General features: G+C 50.7%; 2 protein-coding genes across 2 annotated transcripts; one reads left to right on the top strand and one right to left on the bottom strand.

Moving 5' to 3' along the window:
* Window positions 1-253: 253 nt before the first annotated feature.
* On the bottom strand, window positions 254-1,183 carry LOC128854498 (olfactory receptor 14A16-like). Its single transcript, XM_054088061.1, has one exon. The coding sequence runs from the start codon at window positions 1,181-1,183 to the stop codon at window positions 254-256; it is 930 nt and encodes a 309-aa protein (XP_053944036.1).
* A 3,212-nt stretch (window positions 1,184-4,395) lies between these two features.
* On the top strand, window positions 4,396-23,714 carry LOC104054531 (olfactory receptor 14J1). The gene is given in 4 exon segments (XM_009555579.2): window positions 4,396-4,441; window positions 20,512-20,687; window positions 20,689-20,761; window positions 22,741-23,714. Coding segments are annotated over 4 exon segments (1,269 nt in total).
* The last annotated feature ends 592 nt before the right edge of the window (window positions 23,715-24,306 follow it).

Genomic DNA, 24,306 nt, shown 5'->3' on the forward strand with positions numbered 1-24,306 from the left:
AGCACCTCTGGAGGAAGAGCTCAGCCTTAAGGCACCGCACCTGGGAGATGCCCTTTTGTTGAAGAGCTGAGTTTGGGGAGGTCACATCTGGTACAGTGTTGTGCCATGGTCAGACACAACTGGATAAAACCTCAAGACAAGTAACACCAGCCCAGAAGATGACCTCTGAGTGGGATTATCACAAGGGCAAAGAACAGACTCTAGCCTGAGATAAACTCTGGGAAAGGAGCAGAGAAGGGAAGGCAGGTTATTATCAGTGAAACCACGTGCATTGGGGCAGTTGGCATAAGGTAGCTCTAAGCTCCTGGTTCCTCAAGCTGTAGATGAGGGGGTTCACTGCTGGAGGCACCACCGTGTACAGAACTGAAACCACCAGGTCCAGGGTTGGGGAGGAGATGGAGTGGGGCTTCAGGTGTGTAAATATGTCAGTACTGAGAAACAGGGAAACCACGGTCAGGTGAGGGAGGCACGTGGAAAGGGCTTTGTGGCGTCCCTCCTCAGAGGGGATCCTCAGCACGGCCCTGAAGATCTGCACATAGGACACCACAATGAAAACAAAACAGCCAAATGCTACTAAGCAACTGACCACAAGAAGCCCTGCTTCCCTCAGGTAGGAGTGTGAGCAGGAGAGCTTAAGGATCTGGGGGATTTCACAGAAGAACTGATGCACAGCATTGCCCTGGCAGAGGGGCAGGGAGAAAGTATTGGCCGTGTGCAGCAGAGCATAGAGGAAACAACTGCCCCAGGCAGCTGCTGCCATGTGGACACAAGCTCTGCTGTCCAGGAGGGTCCCGTAGTGCAGGGGTTTGCAGATGGCAATGTAGCGGTCGTAGGACATGATGGTGAGAAGAGAATACTCTGCTGTAATGAGAAAGACATACAGGAAGACTTGGGCAACACATCCTCCATAGGAAATGGCCTTGGTGTCCCAGAAGGAATTGGCCATGGATTTGGGGACAATGGTGGAGATGGAGCCCATGTCAAGGAGGGAGAGGTTGAGGAGGAAGAAGTACATGGGAGTGTGGAGGTGGTGGTCGCAGGTGATGGTGGTGATGATGAGGCTGTTGCCCAGGAGGGCAGCCAGGTAGATGCCCAGGAAGAGCCAGAAGTGCAAGAGCTGCAGCTCCCGTGTGTCTGTGAATGCCAGGAGGAGGAACTGTGTGATGGAGCTGCTGTTGGACATCTGCTGCCTCTGGGCATGGGGCACTGTCACAGGAGGAAAAGACAGTGAGAAGTTAGGCAAGAATTTCCTGAACAAAATCACAGCCATTTCTCATTACCCTCCCCTGATGCACACATCCTCTCCCTTCTCTCACAGCCCTTCCTTCAGCTGGAGCCCTGCTTGGAGCTGGTCAAATGTGCCGGGAGGAGCAGGGCCTCTGCCCTCTGGCTGCAAGGAGTCAGCCCTGCTCTGCAGCAGGGGGTGATGGGGATGGTGGGGACAGGGGACACTGAGGAACAGAGGGAAGGCTGGGGTTTTACAACTCTTTCTGACACCCTGAGGTGTCATTTTCTTGGATGTCAGAAACCCTCAGCATCTCTGCTGCACTCAGGGAGAACAGAGGGAGTCTTGCGAGGCGAAAGCATTGCCTGTGGCTCAATGCAGAGGAAGGGGAGCTGCTCTGTCCCTCGCTCTTCTTCCCAGCTGCCCTGGGCTTGCACCTTTCTGGGATGGAGGGGGATCACACTCCTGTGTCACCCTGAAAAGCTGCCAGGCCCAGCTGAGAGCAGAGAGATCCACCTCACACCACTCAATGTCTCACCCTTGCCTAAGGTCTCAGCACTCACTTTCAGCCAAGGACACTCACGTTTCAGTTCACAAACCCAGCAGCATTTTCTCCCTCATAGCGTCTCTTCTCCATGGGGCTTTCGGGAAACACAAAGATGTGATAGGACAGGTTTGCATCCTGAAGGAAAGCTCACAGCTTGGAAGGAAAACTCAAGGAGAGTCAAGTGTCCTCATGATGGCATTTGATGAAGGGAGATTCAGCTCCTTCCCCAGTCCCACTGACTGCATTGCCCTCAGCCCCACAGCTTACAGGAAAGATGGGACATGGGTTCCCATGGACACAACTGCAGGAAAGGAGCCACCAGATCAGTGGGTTACTCTGCAGCTGCAACTCCCATCCCCAGAGAGCCTGGCAGCAAGAATGAGAGAACAGCAAGAACAGAGATGGGGGAAAACAGGGAGGAACAGAGTTAGAGTCTGGCTGCAAGAGTCCAGGGCAGAGGCAGCCGGGCACACTGACAGCGTTCCCCTTCCCCAGCTGTGCTCACCCCCTCTGAGACACCAACCTTGCCGGGCAGTTGCTCTCAGCCCCTGGGCTCTGGAGAGGGCACTGGAGCTGTGGCTGCAGAGGAGGGGGTTCAGCCTTGGAGCCCAGAGCCCTGAGGGCAGAGGCTTTGCTGGGTGGGAGAGGAGTCAGGGGGCTTGCTCAGAGGAAGGGGCTGCACTGGAGGGGATCCCATGGAGTTTCTCAAGTCTGTCTCCCACTTTTCTTGTTTCAGTTTCCTCTAATTCCCTGATCCTATCCCAGCTGCCTGGAGATTCTCACCCTGAGAGGTGTTTCCCTGCCCCCTGTCTTTTCCCCGTCAGTGCTCATAAAACCCCATCCCAACCTGTGTGCACTCCCCTACACAAACCTGCCTGTTTGCAGGGCACTGCCTGGGTGCGGGTTCCTGTTTGCAGATTAAACACGGCAGGACAGAAGAACCCTGCTGTGTCCAGTGGAGGTGATAATGTTGCTGTCCACAGGCAGTGGAAGAGCTCCTACCAGACCTACTGGTCACTCATCATTACAGCTCAGGAGTCTCAGTCTCTTGCTCAAGAATGAGAGCCTCTTTTTTTTTTTTTCCATTTCTTCCCCCAACTCCCCAAGAGCAGGAAACTGAGATGACAGATTCAGGAAAGCTCCTTATCTGTAACATAATCCCTGCCTTGACCTTCCTCCTGAAATGTCCCTTCAGAAATGTCCTGGGATGATGGGGAACTGTGAGCAGCTCTGACTCACCCAGGACCCTCTTAAAAGCATAAATACTCTCTCCTTCCAGGAGTTGCTTTTTGCCCCCACAGCTTCTCTTTGTACCAGCATGGAGAGTCTATGGGACAGCAGAGGCAGCATCGCTGGGAGTTGAGTGAGCAGGATGATGTTCCAGTGAGGCCACTCACATCATCTTCCAAAGGTCACAGATTATGTGGGAACTCCCTGACCAGTGGCACTACTCCCAGACTGCACGCCCTTTTCAGGAATGCCTAAAGGATCGGCAAGGGAACTGAATGCTGTGCCCCAGATCATGCCCACTCGGATCCCATTTCTGGATTTCAGAAACTGAAGGGGTCTGTTTTTCTCTTGGGGGGATTACGTGTCACCATTGTTCCATGACTTTACTCATCTATGACCCTACTATTCCATAACTCGGCCCTTCTATGAGCTGACATTTCTCTAATGTGAGCCTTCTATGACCTGACTCCTCTATGACTCCTATGTTACCCAACTCTTATATGAGCCATTAGTTCTTTGATCCAACTCATTTATGATCCAGCTCTTGTATGAGCCAACACTTGTATGACCCTTCTTTGACTGTTTTATGACCAGAATCTTCTGTGTCCTAACTCTTCTGTGACCCTTGTATGAAATGAATCTTCTATGAAACCTTTATAAACAGACTTTTCCATAAACATCTCTTCTCTATCCCTTCTATTACCCAACACTTCTATGACCCAACCATTCTATGATCCAACTCTTCTATAAGCCTTCTACTACCCAACATTTGTATAAACCGTCTATGACTGAACTCTTCTAAAACCTGACTGTAGTGCCACTCCACTCTTCTATGACTTCTCTATGACCCGAATCCTCTATGATCTGAGTCTTCTGTGATCCAACACTTCTAAAACACGAGTCTTCAATGACCCAAGCTTTCTATGACTTGACTCTTTTAAGACTCTTCCATGACCCGACACCTCTAGGGCCCAAATAACCTATGACCCAAATAACCTATGACCCAACCCTTCAATGAACCTTCGGTGACTGGACTCTTCAATTACTCCTCTATGACTTGACTTTCTTTGACCCATCTCTTATGTAATCATGCTCTTCTTTGACCCCAGCCTTCTACAATCCAGCACTTCTATAACCTTCCACGACCTAACTATTCTTTAACTCTTCTATGATGAGACTTTTTATGACTCAACAATTCTATGACACTTATATGATATGAATTAACTGTGCTGCAATGCTTTCATGAATGGATACATCTATGACCAGATGTGAGGAGACAAATCGGGACATTTTCACCTCAAAGATTGCTAAGCCACAATCAGATGTGACACAGGAACTGTAAAACTGCAAAGCCAGCACCCTGCTGGGGGTGGGGGCTTCAGGCAGTCGCTACATGCAGAGTGAGCTGGAGACACAGTGTGGCAAGCATGCAGAAGCAGGTGCATGAAGATGTGCAATACATGTGGTATATGACAACCTGAGCCAATAAAAGGTATAAAAGGTCTTGCCGAAAGCCTGTGTGCATCTCTGCCCACCATCGACTCTCAAAATGCTAACCACTGAATCACAGAATCATAAAATCATAGAATCACTAGGTTGGAAGGGACACACTGGGTCATTGAGTCCAACCATTCCTAACAGTCACTAAAACATGCCTCTCAGCACCTGTCACGGTCCACTCATAAGTGGACGCGTGATGGTTCCTTTCAGCTATGATCTCAGAGTGCAAAAAGAAATCAAAGCAATAATTCAACAAGTCAAGGGAGTTAAATTTCAATCCAAACAGGAACTTTATTAATTGTGCCCGTAAAGCGGCTTGCAATAGAAAGAGAGAGAGAGAGTAAGGAAAAGGATGAGGAGGAAAAAGAAGGGAAGGAAAAAGGGGTTATAGCTACCACCACGGGTCCACAGATGTCCGGCATCTCGGGGGTCCCGGTCCAGAAGGGGTTCCTCTGCTTCTGTCTTCGATCAATGTGATCTCACGGTGGGGAAGATCTTCAAAGTTCAGGTGCTCCAGAGCTGACTTTTATGTTAGTCCATGCACCTGATTCCTCCTTGTGACCTGCCTTTGTCCCACCTCAGTCCTGTGGAGATATGCCAAACTCCACCTGGCAGGCCACACGTGCCAGGAGAGGAGTGTCTGAGGCATGGTCAGCGTTGAAGGCAGGTATTCTCCCCTTGCGCATGCGCTCCTCCTGGCGGCAGTGGTTGTTTTTGGGGTCCCCGATGAAGGCCAGTAATCATCTTTACCTTGCACCTTAAATGAACTCGTCCTTGTGTATGCTGTGTTGGGGTTTGGATCTGTGGTAAGTCCCAGCGTTAATTTTCTTGCTTCGCTTCGTGGATCTTTCACAATAGTCTGTAGTTTTGGTCTGTAGTTTTGCCTTGCTTCATGGATCTTTCACAACAGTAGAGGTTTAGGGACAGATACAAAGCATTTGTCCTGTACCAACCTTGATAGGTACAAGGCATACCAGCTTTGGCCATTACTGCAAGGCCCGTACCTGTGGTTTAGCACCTGATGAGAAATGTTGAGACAGAAATTGATCCTATGATTGACCCTCAAACACCTCATCCACCTATCCCTTAAACATCTCCAGGGAAGGCTACTCAAACACCTCCCTGGACAGCCTGTTCAGTAAAGCCTTTGACACAGTTTCTCACAGCATTCTGCTTCAGAAACTGTCAGCCTCTGGCCTGGACAGGCGCACACTCTCCTGGGTTGAAAACTGGTTGGATGGCCGGGCCCAGAGAGTGGTGGTCAATGGAGTTAACTCCAGCTGGAGGCCAGTCACAAGTGGAGTTCCTCAGGGTGCAGTACTGGGTGCAGCTCTGTTCAATGTCTTTATCAATGACCTGGATGAAGGCATTGAGTGCACCCTCAGCAAGTTTGCAGATGACACTAAGCTGCGAGGAAGTGTGGATCTGCTGGAGGGTAGGGAGGCTCTGCAAAGGGATCTTAACAGGCTGGACCGCTGGGCCGAGACCAATGGGATGAGGTTTAACAAGGCCAAATGCCGGGTCCTGCACTTGGGGCACAACAACCCTATGCAGCGCTACAGACTGGGGGAAGAATGGCTGGAGAGCTGAACGGAAGAGAAGGACCTGGGGGTGCTGGTTGACAGCCGACTGAACATGAGCCAGCAGTGTGCCCAGGTGGCCAAGAAGGCCAACGGCATCTTGGCTTGTATCAGAAATGGGGTCACCAGCAGGTCCAGGGAGGTTATTCTCCCTCTGTACTCAGCACTGGTGAGACCGCACCTCGAATACTGTGTTCAGTTCTGGACCCCTCACCACAAGAAGGATGTTGAGGCTCTGGAGCGTGTCCAGAGAAGAGCAACGAAGCTGGTGAGGGGGCTGGAGAACAAGTCGTATGAGGAGCGGCTGAGAGAGCTGGGGTTGTTTAGCCTGGAGAAGAAGAGGCTGAGGGGAGACCTTATTACTCTCTATAACTACCTGAAAGGAGGTAGTGGAGAGGAGGGAGCTGGGCTCTTCTCCCAAGTGACAGGGGACAGGACAAGAGGGAATGGCCTGAAGCTCCATCAGGGGAGGTTCAGGTTGGATATCAGAAAAAAATTCTTCACAGTAAGAGTCATCGGGTACTGGAACAGGCTGCCCAGGGAGGTGGTTGAGTCGCCTTCCCTGGAGGTGTTTAAGGAATGGGTGGATGAAGTGCTTAGGGACATGGTTTAGGGAGTGTTAGGAATGGTTGGACTCGATGATCCAGTGGGTCCTTTCCAACCTTGTGATTCTGTGATTCTATGATTCTGTGTGACTGGGCCCGATCACCCGGTTCTCTTGCATGTGCTTCATGATAGCACTCAAGATCACCTGTTCCATGACTTTCCCTGGCACTGAGGTCAGACTGACAGGCCTGTAGTTCCCCGGATCCTCCCTTCGACCCTTCTTGTAGATGGGCACAACATCAGCCAGCCTCCAGTCCAGTGGAACTTCCTGAGTCAGCCAGGACTGCTGGAAGATGATGGATAGGGGTTTGGAAAGGACATCTGCCAGCTCCTTCAATACTCTTGGGTGGATCCCATCCGGCCCCATAGACTTGTGGGTGTCTAGCTGGGCAAGCAAGCCTCTAACCGCCTCCTCTTGGATCATGGGAGCCTCATTCTGCTCCTCTAACTCCTGGGTTTGTACACAGGGGGAACAACTTTCCTTGCTATTAAAGACTGAGGCAAAGGAGGCATTAAGTACCTAGCCCTGTCCTTATCCCCTGTCACTGTTGTTCCTTCTGCATCCAATAGGGACTGAATAGTCTCCCTAGTCCTCCTTTTCTTGTTGATGTATTTGTAGAAGGTTTTTTTATTATCTTTCACAGACTTAGACAATTTGATTTCTAGTTGGGCCTCACCCCTCCTGATTTTTTCCATGCATGATCTCACTTTCTCCCTGTAGTCCACCCAAGATGCCTGCCCCTTCTTCCAAAGCTCATAGACATTCCTCTTCTTTTTGATATCTCTGAAGATCTCCCTACTCAACCAAGCTGGTTTTTTTCCCCCGACGCCTCCTTTTCCGGAACATGGGCATGGCTTGCTCTTGAGCTGCTAGGATTTCATTTTTGAAGAGCGCCCAACCCTCGTGGGCTCCCTTGCCCTTAAGGACTGTTTCCCACGGGACTTTGCTAACCAGCCTTCTGAACAGTCCAAAGTCTGCCCTCTGGAAGTTTAATGTGACTGTTTTGCTAATCCCTTCTTCATCACAACTAGAACTGAAAACCCTATCATCTCATGATCACTTTGTCCCAGGTGTCCTCCAACCGTCACATTCCCCACAAGGCCTTCTCTGGTCACAAACAGCAGGTCCAGGAGGGCATCCTCCCTTGTCAGCTCACTCACCAGTTGTGTGAGGAATTTGTCTTCCACACAATCCAGGAACCTCCTAGACTGCTTCCTTTCTGCTGTATTGTACTTCCAGCAGATGTCAGGAAGACTGAAATCTCCCACGAGTACAAGAGGTGGTGATCTAGAGACCATTCCCAGCTGTTTATAGAAGAGCTCATCAGCTGCTTCTTCTTGGCTGGGTGGTCTGTAGCAGACTCCTATCACAATGCCTGCCTTCTTGTGGGCTCCTCTGATTTTAACCCACAGGCACTCAGTCCCTTCCTCACCATAATCGAGCTCAAGGGTATCAGAGCACTCTCTAACATAGAGGGCTACCCTGCCTCCTCTCCTGTCCCACCTGAAGTGTTTATACCCGCCCCCGCCCATGGCTGCACTCCAGTTATACAAGTCACCTCACCATATTTCCTCGATGGCAATGACATCGTAGTCACCTTGCCCTATAGCAGCTTCCAACGCCTCCTTCTCATTGCCCATGCTGCGTGCATTGGTGTAAATGCACTTCAGCTGGGCTGACAAACCTTCAGCCCTCATAAAGGGAATAGAGTTCATTCCCAATTGACTGGTGCTTGGAATAACTAACTGCACAGTGCCAGCTTCATCCTTACTGTCCCCAGGTATAATCGCTCCCACTTGCTCTGAGGTGATGTACTGGTGGTCCTCTCCAGCACATAATGTCTCAGTCACTGGAGTCCCACTTCCAGGCTCACACCTGACTAGCCTGGTCTCGTCCCCCTCTCCCTTCACATCTAATTTAAAGCTCTCTGTAAGAGCCTAGATAGATTGTTAGTGAGGATTTTAGTCCCTCTTGGAGACAAGCGTGTCCCATCCCTAGTAAGAAAGCCTGGGGTTGTGTGGGTCACCCCATGATCAAAGAATCCAAAGCCTTTCTCCTCACATCAGGCTCAGAGCCAGGCATTAATCAATTTCTTCTGTTTGACCTCCCGCTTCTCATGCCTTAGCACTGGAATGGAACTAAACACTGCTTGTGCCACAGAGCCCTCCAACGTTCTCCCTATAGTCCTGAAGTCTCTCCTGATGGCTTTCAGCTTTCTGTGCTGAAAGTCATCATTGCCTATTTGAAATACTACTAGAGGGTAGTAAACTGTCCCTTTCACCAAGGAAGGAAGTTTTCTAGTAACATCCTTCACTGATGCCCCCAGTAAGCATCAGAACTCCCTGTGGAGCGGGTCTGGTCTGCGGATATGTCCGTCTGTTCCTTTTAAAAGGGAATCTCCTAAGATGATCACTCTCCTCTTCTTATTTACTGAGGATGTTTTTATGGTCATCTGAGGATGGCGCAGCCTAGGGAATGTTTCTAGGCTGTGGGAGCCATCTTCTTAATCCTTAGGGAAGGGTTCCACCTGCAGCGCTTCATATTTGTTCCTCAGTGGGATCTGGGGGTTTGTTGTCTGGGTGAGGGGAGCAGGTTTCCTGCACTGGGTAGGAACTTGCTGCCATTCCCCATATCTTGTTCTCCCAACCTTGCAATTTGCAGGTGGAGTTTGCTCAGCTGCACCAGCTCCAGCAGCCTGCTGAGTTTGTGTAGGCGCTGCTCCAGTGATCTATCTCCCTCTTACATTCCCTGATGTCCTTAGTCTATTCACGTCCTCCCTCAGCTCTGCCACCATGCAAAGGAATTCCCCCACATGAGCACAGCCTCCACCAGTGAAGCCAGTACCAGAGGCGTGAGCTGATGTGGGAGGGGGTCACTGCCTACAGCCCATGGTCTGGGTAGCTGCTTGGATCCACTGAAGCTCTGTCTGGGTGGCAACATCTGTCCTGCTTGCTGCAGCATTTAGAGCGGTTCTAATCTTCTGCTGGGTTGCCACCATGGTCCACGGTCCCTTATGGCTGGCCTCCAGCCCCTCACTGTGCCCTTCCTGCTCACCTAGCCTGCTCGAACTGCCACTCAGACTGCCCCATTACACTAATGTGCCCCACACCTCTTTGCCACGCTCCTCTTTGCTGAGCTCTGGGTTGCCGCGCTCCCAAGGGACTGTTTAAATCTCCCACAGTAGCTGCCAGGATCGGCCCCTCCCGTCAGGCACTGCGCAGGATCATCTGCTGCGGCATGTCAGGAGCCGAGCGCTGCCAGCCCCGCTCCCGCCTGTGTTTCCCTGTTCTTTTCCCATCTCAGGGAAATGCCCCTCTGCCTCAGATGGCCACCCCACAGCAGTACTCACCATCCTGTTGCTGGATGCCGCTGAAAAATTCATGGATCCAAGGTGGTGCCTATTCTTGCAACACTATCCCAAGATCTTGCTTAACTTTCTATCTTTCTTGCTCTCTTTCCTATCATTACAGCATCCTTTCCCTGTCCAGTTACTTCTTTTTATAATAAAGAAAGATTTTTGATGTACAGCATCAGACCTCAGCTGCATCTTAATTTTCACCTGGGGGATAAAAAGCAATGCTCCCAACTCTAGTTTGGGACACCAGACTCTTCTATGCCCCAACTTTTCTGGCACTTGACCCTTCCATGAACCAACCCTACTATTAACTGACCCTTCTAGGACCAGACTCCTTTATGACTCTTCTATAACCCGACTCAAAAAAGCTGCCTCTTCTATGACCCAGCATTTCTAGGACCTTACTCCTCTATGACTTGACCCTTCTGTGACCCGACACTTCTGTGTCCCTTCTATGACCAAACTCTTCTATGACTTAAATCTATCACCCTACTCTTCTACAGCTCCTCTATGACTTGACTCTTCTAAAACCTGAACTTTCTTTCAACCAAATCTTCTCTGACTCAACTCCTCTCTGACCCTTCAAAGGCTTTCTGTGACTTGACTTCTATATGAATCTTCTATAACCCAACTCCTTAATTACTTGAATATTCTATGACCAAACTATTCTAAAACCCACAGAAGCTCTCACACTCTATGACGTGACTCTTCCTTGTCCCAAATATTCTATGAGCCTTTTGTGACCGCAGTCTTCTATGACCCAAGACTTCTATGACCCAATCTACTCTCAGATTTCTATGAATCTTATATGACTGAACCCTTAGACACTCATAAGTCTATGGGGATGGACGGGATCCATCCAAGAGTATTGAAGGAGCTGGTGGATGCGCTTGCCAGACCCCTTTCATCATCATTTAACAGGCTGCCCAGGGAGGTGGTCGAGTCATCTTCCCTGGAGGTGTTTAAGGAACGGGTGGATGAAGTGCTTAGGGACATGGTTTAGGGAGTGTTAGGAATGGTTGGACTCGATGATCCAGTGGGTCCTTTCCAACCTTGTGATTCTGTGATTCTGTGATCTTCCAGCAGTCCTGGCTGACTAGGAAGTTCCACTGGACTGGAGGCTGGCTGATGTTGTGCCCATCTACAAGAAGGGTCGAAGGGAGGACACAGGAAACTACAGGCCTCTCAGTCTGGACTCAGTGCAGGGGAAAGTCATGGAACAGGTGGTCTTGAGTGCTATCATGAAGCTCAAGCGAGAGAACTGGGTGATCGGGTCCAGTCAACACGGATTCATGAAATGGAGTTAACTCCAGCTGGAAGCCTATTACAAGTGGGGTTCCTCAGGGCTTGGTACTGGATGTAGGCCTTGAGTGCACCCTCAGCAAGTTTGCAGATGACACTAAGCTGGGTGGAAGTGTGGATCTGCTGGAGGGTAGGGAGGCTCTGCAAAGGGATCTTAACAGGCTGGACTGCTGGGCTGAGACAAATGCTATGAGGTTTAACAAGGCCAAATGCTGACTCCTGCGCTTGGGGCACAACAACACTAGCCAAAGAGTGGCTAGAAAGCTGCATGGAGGAGAGGGACCTGGGGGTAATGGTTAACAGCCATCTGAACATGAACCAGCAGTGTGCGCAGGTGGCCAAGAAGGCCAATGGCATCTTGGCTTGTATCAGAATTGATATGACCAGCAGGTCCAGGGAGGTTATTCTCCCCCTGGACTCAGCACTGGTGAGACCGCACCTTGAATCCTGAGTTCAGTTCTGGCCCCTCACCACAAGAAGGACATTGAGGCTCTGGAGCGTGTCCAGAGAAGAGCAACAAAGCTGGTGAAGGGGCTGGAGAACAAGTCTTATGAGGAGCGGCTGAGGGACCTGGAGTTCTTTAGCCTTGAAAAAAGGAGGCTAAGGTGAGATATTATTGCTCTATACAACTACCTGAAAGGAGGTTGTAGAGAGGAGGGAGCTCATCTCTTCTCCAAAGTGTCAGCAGATAAGACAAGGGGGAAGGGCCTCAACCTCCACCAGCTATCACCACAAGCCTTTAGGAAGAATCTTATTTTCTTAATAGACTGGACTCGTCTGTACTCACCACCTGTAACTGGCAGGAGGGAAGACAAAACCACCTGGACCCCTGATTCCCTCAGCAGCTGTCCCAAGCCCTTCAGATCACTTTTCATCCCCCTTGGGCTTCTTACAGCTGCTTTGTTGCTTCCCACATGGAGCAGCAGGAACAGGTAATAGTCACTTGTTCTCACCAGGTTGGAAAGTTTCTTGGTTCCATCCCTTACGCAGGCTCCTGGGAGGCAACAGACTTCCCTGGGAGTGAGGTCTGCTCGGCACATTGGACCCTCTGTCCCCTGCAATAGAGAGTCTCCTATAACTAGGACTCTCCTATCGGTCCTTGTGGCAGTGGTAGCAACGGAGTGTTTACACCGTTTCAGTCTCTGGCCCTGCTCTGATGTGGGTGCATCCTCCTCCATGTTTTCCTCTAGTCTGTCCTCCACATTGAGAGCCTCAGATCTGTTGTGGAGTGACACCTGAGGTGGTGTGGGCAAGGAGGGGGTTGATTTTCTACCCCGTTGCTGGACACGCTTCCACTTTCTACCTGTTTTTGAGCCTTAGGGGGGGGAAGATGCCAGATCCTTTGGATCCTGGGCTCTTCCCTGTGTCTGTGTCTTATCTTGTGCTTTAGAGCTCAGGGGGTGATCCCATTGGCATCTCTCCATCTCCCCCTCCCTGATGCTCCTCAGCCTCTCTCCCTCCTCTTTCAGCTCTGTTCCCAGGCTGAGGAGGAAGTCCACCTGCTCGCACCTTAGGCAGCCCTAGCTGCCCTTCGTTTCCCGCGTAAGCTGGTGGCGCTGTGTGCAGTACAAGACCTGGAGGGCCACATGCTTTCCTGGGAGCTCAGTCTGAACTGATGTCTCCCTTCTGGCAGGTGCAGAGGAAGCAGCCTTTCACCAGGTGGACACCATGGCTGGGCTCCCTCTCACCGACCAAGCTCAGCTCTCAAGCACTGGAACTGCGCCCTCCCTGCATGTCCTTCCCCAACTGATCTCACTAACCGACGCGAGCACGCCCCCTCTGACAAGCGTGCTCCTGTTTACATGCTCCCGGTTGGGTGCTCCTGGTTGCAGCACCCCTAGAAGACCCTTTAAATCTCCTGCAGCGTCTTCTGGGACCGCCCCTCGCCGGCATCAACCACCACATACGAGCCTGGGCTTGCTGCAGTCTGGACCCACCTGCCAGGCTCCCTCTGGGGTTGCTGGGCCTCCCTGCTCTCCCAACCGCCCTCCGCCTCCATCTAGTGCCCCGCTGAAGCACTTACCATGTCTGCTGCCGAACCGCATCGATGAGGAATTCCTGCCCCCATTTCACACCTGGGGCAGGTTGTCCCACCCCCCCACACTTCATGCCAGACAAGAAGTCCTGCCCCCATTTCACAGCTGGGGCAGGAAGTCCAGCCTCTATTTCACACCTGGGGCTGGAATTCCTGCCTCTATTTCACACCTGGGGCAGGAAGTCTCTTCCCTGCTTTGCACCTGAACAGGATGTCCCACCCCCATTTCATTGAATCATAGAATCATGGAATAGTCAGGGTTGGAAGGGACCATCAAGAACATCTAGTTCCAACTCCCACTGCATCAGGCTGCCCAAGGCCCATCCAACCTGGCCTTCAACACCTCCACGGATGTGGCAGCCACAACTTCCCTGTGCAACCTATTCCATAGTCTCACCACTCTCATGGTGAAGAAATTCTTCCTTATGTCCACGCTAAATCTGCCCGTGTCCAGATCGTACCCTTCTCCCTCGTCCTACCAACACAAGCCTTTAGGAGGAATCCCTCTCCATCATTCTTGTAGCCCCTTTCAGGTACTGAAAGGCCACTAGAAGATGTCCTCGAAGCCTTCTCTTCTCCAGGCTGAACAAGCCCAGCTCTCCCAGCCTGTCCTTGTAGGGAAGGTGCTCCAGGCCTCCGAACGTCGTTGTAGCCTCCTCTGGACCCATTCCAACAGCTCCATCTCCTTCTTACATTGAGGATTCCAGAACTGGACACAGGATTCCAGATGAGGTCTCTGAAGAGAGGAATAGAGGGGCAGAATCACTTCCCTCCACCTGCTGCCCATGCTTCTTTCGATGCAGCTCAGGATACGTCTGGTCTTCTGGGCTGCGAGCACACATTGCCAGCTCCTGTTGAGCTTCTCATTGACCAGCACCCCCAAGTCATTCTCTGCAGGGCTGCTCTCAATCACATCACCTCCCACCGTGTACTGAAAACAGGAGATTGCCTCGACCCAGGTGCAGGACCTTACACTTGGCCTTGTTGAACCTCATGAGGTTCTCACAACCCCACTTCTCCAGCCTGTCCAGGTCCCTCTGGATGACATCCCATCCTTCCAGTGTGGCAACTGCACCACTCAGCTTGGTGTCATCCATGGAGACATGCAGAGGGTGCACTCAATCTCCCTGTCAATATCATTGAGAAAGATATTGAACCGCATAAGTCCCCTGAACAGTACAGACCCTTGAGGGACACCACTCGTCACGGACCTCCATCTGGTCTTTGAGCCATTGACCGCTACTCCTTGAATACGACCATCCAACCAGTTTCTTATCCACCGTACTGTCCACCCATCAAATCCATATATCTCCAATTCAGAGAGAAGGATGTGTGCGGCAGCGTGTCAAAGGCCTTACGGTAGTCCAGGTAGATCACATCCATTGGTTCACCCATGTCCACTGCTGTGGCTACCCGATCCTAGAAAGCCACTAATTTGGTCATACAGGATTTGCCCCTGGTGAAGCCATGCTGGCTGACATTAATCACCCCCCCTGTCCTCCACGTGCTTTAGCATAGCTTCTAGGAGGATCTGTTCCATGATCTTCCCAGGCACAGAGGTGAGGCTGACAGATCAGTACTTCTCAGGATCATCTTTTCTACACTTTTTCAAAATGGGCACAGCATTCCCCTTATTCCAGTCACCAGAGACTTCTCCTGATTGCCATGACTTTTCAACGATCACAGAGTGTGGCTTGGCAACCACATCTGTGCATTCTCTCAGGACACTAAGTTGCATCTCATCAGGTCCCATAGACTTCTAGATATTCATGTTCTTCAAGAGGTCATGATCCTGATCCTCTTCTACTGTGGGAAGGTGTCTGCCCTCCTGGTCACCATCTTGCTATCCCATGACAGGCAAGGAGAGTAGTTATGGGTGAAGACTGAGGCAAAAATGTTATTAAGTACCTCAGCCTTCTTCCCATCTCTTCTATACGTGATCCTCATTTCCACCCCCCAGTGGAGTGACGTTCTCTTTGACCTTCCTCTTTTGATTGACGTCCCTGTAAAAGCCCTTGTTAGTCTTTACTTGCCTTGCCAAGTTGAGCTCCAGCTGTGCCTTGGCCTTCCTGACTTCATCCTTACACAACCGGTCTGCGTCCTTATCCATGTCTCAGGTTCCCTGCCCCTGATTGCCCTGTCTGGGCAGTTCCTTCTTCTTTCTTAATTTAACCAGCAGGTCTCGACTCAGCCATGCCAGTCTCTTCCCCTGCCTGCCTGATTTTCTACATACAGAGCCTGAGCGCTTTTGTGCCTTATGGAAAGCATCCTGAAATATTTTCCAGCTCTGTTCTGCTCCCTCGTCTCAGAGAACCATGTCCCAGGAGGTCCTACCGAGTAATTCCTTGAAGAGGTGCAAGTCTGCTTCCCTGAAATGTAGTGTCCTGACTCTACTCCTCACCTGTCCCATATCCATCTGGACCTTGAATTCCACCAGGGCATGATCACTGCAGCCCAGGTTGCCTCTGATCATAACGTCACTGATGAGCTGGCTTGTATTGGTAATGGTGCAGTATTGCATCTCTTTGGGTGGGGATCTCTATTAGTTGGACTAAGAAATTATCCTAGATGCACTCCAGGAGTCTCCTGGATTGCCTACAGCTGCCGTGCTACTTTTTGATCCTATGTTGGGGTGATTGACGTCCCCAAGTCAGATGAGAGCTTGCTAGCGTGAAGCCTCCTGGAGCTGGAGGAAGAAGACTTGGTGAGTTGTCTCTCCTTGATTGACTGACCTGGAGTATACACCAACCGCAAGGTTCCCGTTGGTTTCTGAGGTGGTGTGGACAGGGAGGGTTTCGATTAGAAGTTCCGCCCCATTTCACAACTTGATCAGGAATCCCCGCCTTCATTTCCCTTTTGGGGCCGGAAGTCCAGCCCCAAACTTCATGCCAGACAACAAGTCCCACCCCCATTTCACACCCGGGGCAGGAAGCCCCTTCCCTGCTTTGCACCTGAACAGGAAATCCCACCCCCATTTCATAGACTCATAGAATCATAGAATAGTTAGCATTGGACGAGACCTTCAAGACCACCTAGATCCACCCTCTGCCATGGTCAGGGACACCTCTCACTGGATCAGGCTGCCCAAGGCCCATCCAACCTGCCCTTCAACACCTCCAGGAATAGGGCAGCCACAGCTTCCCTGAGCAACATCTTCCAGGGTGTCACCACCCTCATGGTGAAGAAGTTCTCCCTAAAGCCTAGTCTAAATCTGCCCCTCTCCTGATTTACACCATTTCAGTTCTGATTTACACTGTTTCATTCTCCGACTCTGTTCTGATGTGGATGCATATTCCTCCAGGTTTTCCTCTGGACCGTCCTATCGCACAGCTCAGGGCATCCATTGGCCTTCATGGCCCTGACCAGCACCTCCTGGGGCCTCCACTCACCCCTCTACCCATGGCCTAGGAGTCCACTGAAGTCATGCCTGAGTTTCTTCCTCAGCTTGATCTGAGCTGTAGGGGTGTGGATCTCCAGACAGAGACACAGCCTGGCCTGTCCATGGGCTTTGTTGATTCATTCCAGCGTCACTTCCCAGCTTGATACTTTCTCAGGGGAACAATGGAATGACACTGTGGGCCTCCATGGGCCAGACCCAGCTGATTCACTGAGGCCAAGGCCATTCTTCTTCCTTTCTTCCCATCCCTTGGTCAGGTTTTGGGAAGAGAGGGAGGAAAAGCAGGTGAGGATTTAGGGCCCCAATGACTGAAATGGGGAACAGAGCCATCAACAGGAAATGACCTAAAGGCAATGCCTGTTGAAAACTGTTCTCTTCCTTTCTTGGATGCCTTATATCTTCTGCAGGAACCTGGAGGCCTTGTGTTCCATCCGTCTCCTTTTCTTTAAGCATTTCCTTTGACCATACCCAAGTCATTGTGTTTGAATTCTCTTTCCAGCCTAAAACACTGGAAATGTTGGAGATATAACAGGAGATATAACAGGAGACTGTCATAAAGATTCCACTCCTCTGGACAAGAAGGTGGACGTTCCCAGGAATCTGAAGAGCCGTGGCTGACCATTAGCGGTGTCCACAGAAATGGTCAAGTGCCTCATCTCTCTTTTTCTAATGGGGGCTTAGATGTTTGGTTCCTGTGTGAAATCTCTGTGGATGCTGATATTGACTGAGCACCCTGGTGTGACCTCAGAGCTGGCCCTGCATGGAGCTAAGCATTGAACTCGAGATAACCTGAACCTCCTTGCTCTCAGAATTAAACTTTCAGCAGAAGATGTAGAGACCCTCACCATCAGCATTATCTCTTCTCATTGGGCACGTGGTAAAGGCACAGGTTTCTGGAAGGGCTGGTGGGAAAGAGACTGTCAGGAGTCTCTAGTCCAGCCTCCAGATCTGCTGAGGAGACACTGCAACAATGATTATTGGAAAATTTCTATCAACTGAAAACATATAAAATATGGATTTTAAATAAATATTTTTCTTAGGTGCACTTTGAAATCTTCCTCTTTAACCACACTAGGAAATGACTCCAATGAGCTGTACAAGGCCTGAAGACCTGAAGAAACCTCCAGGAGGAGAAAGAGCTTGTTAAGGCTTTCTGTATTTAATGAGACCCAAGGTGGGTTGCTGCTGAGTCCTTGGACCTCAGCTGCTGAGAGGAGATGGAGCAAAGCTTTCAGGAAGTCAAAGGCAGAACTCAGTGTATCTTGAAGTATTAATTGGTCTCAGTGAGGATTATTCCTGACAAAGCCTCCCCAGGGACTCATTAGAGCCGAGAATTAGAGGCCATGATCGCAGGAGGCAAAGGCACTGAGAAGAGGCTGGGTTTGCTTGATGAAGCAGAAAGGCCAAGCCCTGACCCCCAGGCCCTGGAAAGGAAGATCTGGCTTTGACCACAAAGACACTGGTGTCATGAATATTCTCACACTGTTGAAACAGATTGGGAGCTGTTATTTTGTGGAATCCCAAACACAGGCCTGTAGAGTTATGGGAGATGCCAAGGCTCTCTCACATCTCCATGCAGTTGCAGAAGAGTTGGGTCGTAGAAGGGTAGGATCATAGAAGAGTAACAGAAAACTTGGGTTTTCTGAGAAGAGTCAGGATGCAGAAGTGTTGGGTTGTAGAAGGTTCATAGCAGAGCTGGGTCATAGAAGTCTCAGGTCATAGAAGATCGAGGTCATAAAATGATGATAGAATATTTGGATCTTGAGTTAGACAAGTCACACAAGCGTGAGAGTTTTTGGTTTTAGAAGGGTTTGGTCATAGAAGAGTTGGGTCATAGAAGTCTTAAGGAACAATCAAGTCATAGAGGAACCAGATCATGAAAGAGTCATGGAAGGATCAGTTCATAGATGTGCCAGGTCATATAAGGGATGGGTCATAAACTTATTTAGTCAAAAAGTATTTGGATCATAAAGGAGGTGAGTCGCTGAAGAGTTTGGTCGTAGAGTTGTTGGGTGACAGAACGCCATGACAGGGTGAGCAAAGAGTTGGATCATAGAAGACGTGGTTCACAGCAGGTTTACACTTTAGATTACTCCGGTCATAGAGAGATCATAGAAGAGTGGGGTGATAGAAGAGTTGGGCATAGAAGGGTGATAGAAGGGTCAAGTCATACAAGAGTTGACCCTCTTCATAGGGGTCATAGAGGAGTTGTAGAGGAGTCCAATCATAGAAGGGTCAGTTAATACAAGGGTTGGTTCGTAGAATTGTGGGGTCATGGAAGGGTCGGATCCCAGAAGAGCTGGGTGATGAAAAAGTCTGGTTTTAACTCTGTCTGATCATAGAAGTGTGGCAGAATAGATGATTCATATCATAGAAGAGTCATAAAAAAATTGTGTCATAGAAAGTTACATCATAGAAGATTCAGAGAACAGTTGGGATAGAAGGTCATGGAAGGCTTACATCATAGAAGGGCCTCCTCATATAAGAGATGGGTCATGGAAGAGTCAGGTTATATGTGAGATGGGTCATAGAAGAGTAAGAGAAGAGTCCAGTGGTAGAAGGTTCATAGAAGGATTGGGTCATAGAAGATTCGGGTCATAGAATACTTGAGTCAAGAAGCATGAGGGTTCATTTGGGTAATAGAAGGGTTGGATAACAGAAGGGTCATGGAAGAGTCAGGTCATAGAAGTTCCAGGTCATACCAGGTTTGGGCTATAAAAGGTCTGGGTCATAGATTACTCTGATCATTGAAGAGTCAGGTCACGGAAGGATGGTAAGAAATAATCTGTCCAAGGGAAACCTAGTCCCCCTCTTATTCAGACACCCAGGAAAGGGATCCAAGTGGACAAGGTCTGGGGCACAGCCATTCACTCTCCTGCTCATCCATTGGCCGCTCCTGAAAAGTGATGCGAGTGGTGCCAGTGCTCAGGAACTTCCCACAGACTCCATGAGCTTTGGAAGACAACGGACGATGGCCTCACTGTGATATCGTCCTGCTCTACTCAACTCCCTGGGAAGCTGCCCGTCCAGTCTCATAGACTGGGAAGGATTGCATTTGCTCAAGTCATCCCAGATTTGATCCCGACCCTCTGCTGGTTGATCTCCTCCAGAGTCCTGCCCTAAGTCCAAGAGGCCTGGGAGACCTTGCTGGGGAAGACAGATGCAAAGAGGACACAGGGAATCTCAGGTGTTTCAGCACCTGCTCTTCCAAAACCCAGCAGTGCCCACACACTGGTTTTGTTTCTTCTTTTACTGTTCCTTAAGCACCAAGCACTCATCATGGGTCCCTTCAATGGCCTCTCAAGTCAACATTTGTATACTCTCTGGGATCTTGGTGTGCTTGCAGGATGCTGTCCTTGAAGCCCATCTCTCATGAGTTCTGTGACCATGTCCCAGCTCTGTATCCAACAGGAACGGCTCCAGATCCTCCTGCCTGTGCCCCTGGCTGAGGGCATTGCTGCCCATTGGGGCTGAAGCCTTGCGGCTGTGGCACCAGGCAAACTCATCCCTGCCAGAAGGAAACCTGGGACGTTCAACATCCTCTGTGTGCAAAGGCTTTGCTTAGATCAGAGTCATAACTGGGACAGAAGAGACCTTAACCTCTTTCTAGTCTCAGGTTTAAAACCCAGGATCAAATGCCTAAATTCACTCAAAGGAACAGGTCTTCCTAGCTTGGAGACCTGCTTTTGTCCTTTTGACCTTTCTTGTCACCTTCCTGCTGTCCTGTGTAAAGATGGGACAAGAAAAGTGATTCTTGTGCCCAGCTATTTTTCTAACAGAAGCAAAGACAGTGCAGGAAAGAAGTGTCCCATCCCAGCTGAGGGAGGGAACATCAAGGATGGCTCCAGTCTGTTTCTCAGCAGGTTCTCCTGGAGCTCCAGGGACACCTCGAGGGAGCCCCGAGGGGGTCAGAGAAAGGGTTGCCTTGGGCTGCTCCTCTGCTGCTCAGCTGGGCTGGGCTCCTGGCATGGAGGGAGCTGGTGGCAAGTGGGCAGCACTACAAAGAGTCAGCTCTGTCCAGGAGCATCTCCTCTGCAAAGCCCAGCAGGGCTGAGGGCACTGCCTGCAGGCAGCGAGGGGAAAGGAGGGAGGCAGAGAGAGGTTCAAGGCAGGGTAGGGTGGGAGGAGAGAGGAGGCTTCAGCTGGAGAAAAACATTCACAGCCTTTAACAAGGTAAGTCTCTGAAGGCAAAACAATACAAGTGCTGTTTCTGGGTGAACCACAGCCTATGGGATCCATCAGGAGGGCTCTCTCAGTTTCTCCAGTGGAGAGAAAAAGGATGAGCTTTGGAGCAGGGCTTCCCTGCTGCACAGTCAGAGGGACAGGGCACGGCAGCTGCCTTCACCCAGGGATGTCTGCAGAGTGTGGGGCTGGGGGTGCACTCAGGGGTGCCCTGGGCTGTCCTTGAGATCCAGGTCCCAGCTCCCCAGGCTCCGAGTGCCGGGGCAGGGACTCTGCCACCTGCCAGGGGCAGCTCAGCCTGCCCGGGGACCTCCCCATGCTGGTACAAAGAGAAGCTGTGGCAGGAGAGAGTGTTTATGCTTTAAAGAGGGTCCTGGGTGAGTCAGAGCTGCTCACAGTTCCCCATCATCCCAGGACATTTCTGAAGGGACATTTCAGGAGGAAGGTCAAGGCAGGGATTATGTTACAGATAAGGAGCTTTCCTGAATCTGTCATTTCAGTTTCCTGCTCTTGGGGAGTTGGGGGAAGAAATGGAAAAAAAAAAAAAGAGGCTCTCATTCTTGAGCAAGAGACTGAGACTCCTGAGCTGTAATGATGAGTGACCAGTAGGTCTGGTAGGAGCTCCTCCACTGCCTGTGGACAGCAACATTATCACCTCCACTGGACACAGCAGGGTTCTTCTGTCCTGCCGTGTTCAACTTGCAAACAGGAACCTGCACCCAGGCAGTGCCCTGCAAACAGGCAGGTTTGTGTAGGGGAGTGCACACAGGTTGGGATGGGGTTTTATGAGCACTGACGGGGAATAGACAGGGGGCAGGGAAACACCTCTCAGGGTGAGAATCTCCAGGCAGCTGGGATAGGATCAGGGAATTAGAGGAAACTGAAACCAGAAAAATGGGAGACAGACTTGAGAAACTCCATGTGAACCTCTCCAGTGCAGCCCCTTCCTCTGAGCAAGCCCCCTGACTCCTCTCCCACCCAGCAAAGCCTCTGCCCTCAGGGCTCTGGGCTCCAAGGCTGAACCCCCCTCCTCTGCAGCCACAGCTCCAGTGCCCTCTCCAGAGCCCAGGGGCTGAGAGCAACTGCCTGGCAAGGTTGGTGTCTCGGAGGGGGCGAGCACAGCTGGGGAAGGGGAATGCTGTGGGCACACCCAAGTGCCTCTGCCCTGACCTCTCACAGCCAGACCCTCACTCTTCTCCCTGTTACTCCTCCTGCCTCTGTTCTTGCTGTTCTCTCATTCTTGCTGCCAGGCTCTCTGGGGATGGGAGTTGCAGCTGCAGAGTCACCCACTGATCTGGTGGCTCCTTTCCTGCAGTTGTGTCCATGGGAACCCATGCCCCATCTTTCCTGTAAGCTGTGGGGCTGAGGGCAATGCAGTCAGTGGGGCTGGGGAAGGAGCTGAATTTCCCTTCATCAAATGCCATCACGAGGACACGAGACTCTCCTTGAGGTTTCTTTCCAAGCTGTGAGCTTTCCTTCAGGATGCAAACCTGTCCTATCAAATGTTTGGTTTTCCTGAAAGCCGCATGGAGAAATGCAGAGATGCTACCAAAGAGAAACTGCTGCAGGGTTTGTGAACTGAGCTGTGAGTGTCTTGGTCTGAGAGTGGGGTGCTGAGACCTTAGGCAAGGGTAAGACATTGAGTGATGTGAGGTGGATCCCTCTGCTCTGAACACAGTGTTTTGAGCAGTGGGCAGGCAAATGAGAAATGGCTTTGATTTTGTTAACAGAAATCTCCCCTAACTTGTCACTGTCTTTTCCTCCTGTGACAGTGCTTCAGATATGTAGAGCCAGCAAATGTCCAACAGCAGTTCCATCACCCAGTTCCTTCTCCTGGCATTCACAGACACACGGGAGCTGCAGCTCTTGCGCTTCTGGCTCTTCCTGGGCTTCTACCTGGCTGCCCTCCTTGGCAATGGCCTCATTATCACCAACATAGCCTGTGATCACCACCTCCACACCCCCATGTACTTCTTCCTCCTCAACCTCTCCCTACTCGACTTGGGCTCCATCTCCACCACTGTGCCCAAATCTATGGCCAATTCCCTTTGGGTCACCAGGGCCATCTCCTATGCAGGATGTGTTGCTCAGTGCTTTTTTTTTCTCTTTTTGATTGTCGCAGAATATTTTCTTCTCACCATCATGTCCTACGACCGCTATGTTGCCATCTGCAAACCCCTGCACTACGGGACCCTCCTGGGCAGCAGAGCTTGTGTCCACATGGCAGCAGCTGCCTGGGGCACTGGATTTCTCACTGCTCTGCTGCACACAGCCAATACATTTTCCCTGCCCCTCTGTCAGGGCAACACTCTGCACCAGTTTTTCTGTGAAATCCCCCCAGTCCTCAAGCTCTCCTGCTCACACTCCTACCTCAGGGAACCTTGGCTCCTTGCATTTAGTGCCTCTGTGGACTTTGTGTGTTTTGTTTTCATTGTGGTGTCCTACGCGCAGATCTTCAGGGCTGTGCTGAGGATCCCCTCAGAGCAGGGACAGCACAAAGCCTTTTCTATGTGCCTCCCTCACCTGGCTGTGGTCTCGCTCTTTTTGCTCACTGTCATGTTTGCCTACCTGAAGGCTCCCTCATTCTCTTCCCCATCTCTGAGTCTGGAGCTATCAGTTCTGTACTCAGTGTTGACTCCAGCACTAAACCCCCTCATCTACAGCATGAGGAACCAGCAGCTCAAGGGCAGAGTATGGAAACTGATAACTCGATTGTTCTCTGAAGCAATAAACTCCCGATCTTCTCACGCTTAGCAGTTGTCTTTCAAATCATCGAGGCCCAGCCTGTACACTGTATTGTTTTGTTATTGTTAATGGTGCTTTTAAAATTGTGATTATATTTTCCTCCCCTTTCTCAGACCCTGTCTGCTTTTCTTTTCTGACTGAGAGCCTGTGTAAATGAAGGGCTGTGCTGAGCACTCTCCTGTGCCCACAGGCAGGGATAGGCAGTGGGCACTTGTGCAACAGAGCTGCCTCCAGAACAGCCTTTCGTAAAGCAAGGGAATCTCCTCACGGCGGTGCCTGAAGGCTTAGGTCTGCAGCTGAAAACACCAGTGCACAGCCAGACAGTGTGGGTCTGCAGAGCTGGAGCTTGGAACAGTGTCCTCGCACAGCCAGGCCTCCTGCGAGAGACATTAAGGAGCAGCAGAGCAGGATCTGCACTGGGCAAACCCCACTGAAGCTGCCCCAGGGAAATCATAGAATCATTTGGTTGGAAAAATCTTTGTGATTATCGAGTCCAGCCACACCTGTCCACTACTAAACTATATCCCTGAGAACCTTGTCTATCCATCTTTCAAATACTTCCAGGGATGGTGACTCAACCACCTCACTGGGCAGCCTCTGC

Source organism: Cuculus canorus, chromosome 25 (genome assembly GCF_017976375.1).
Source record: "Cuculus canorus isolate bCucCan1 chromosome 25, bCucCan1.pri, whole genome shotgun sequence".
NCBI classification, from domain to species: domain Eukaryota; kingdom Metazoa; phylum Chordata; class Aves; order Cuculiformes; family Cuculidae; genus Cuculus; species Cuculus canorus.

Excerpts from the sequence above, each read along its gene's own strand:
- LOC128854498 (XM_054088061.1), bottom strand. The coding sequence starts at position 1,183 with ATGTCCAACAGCAGCTCCATCACACAGTTCCTCCTCCTGGCATTCACA.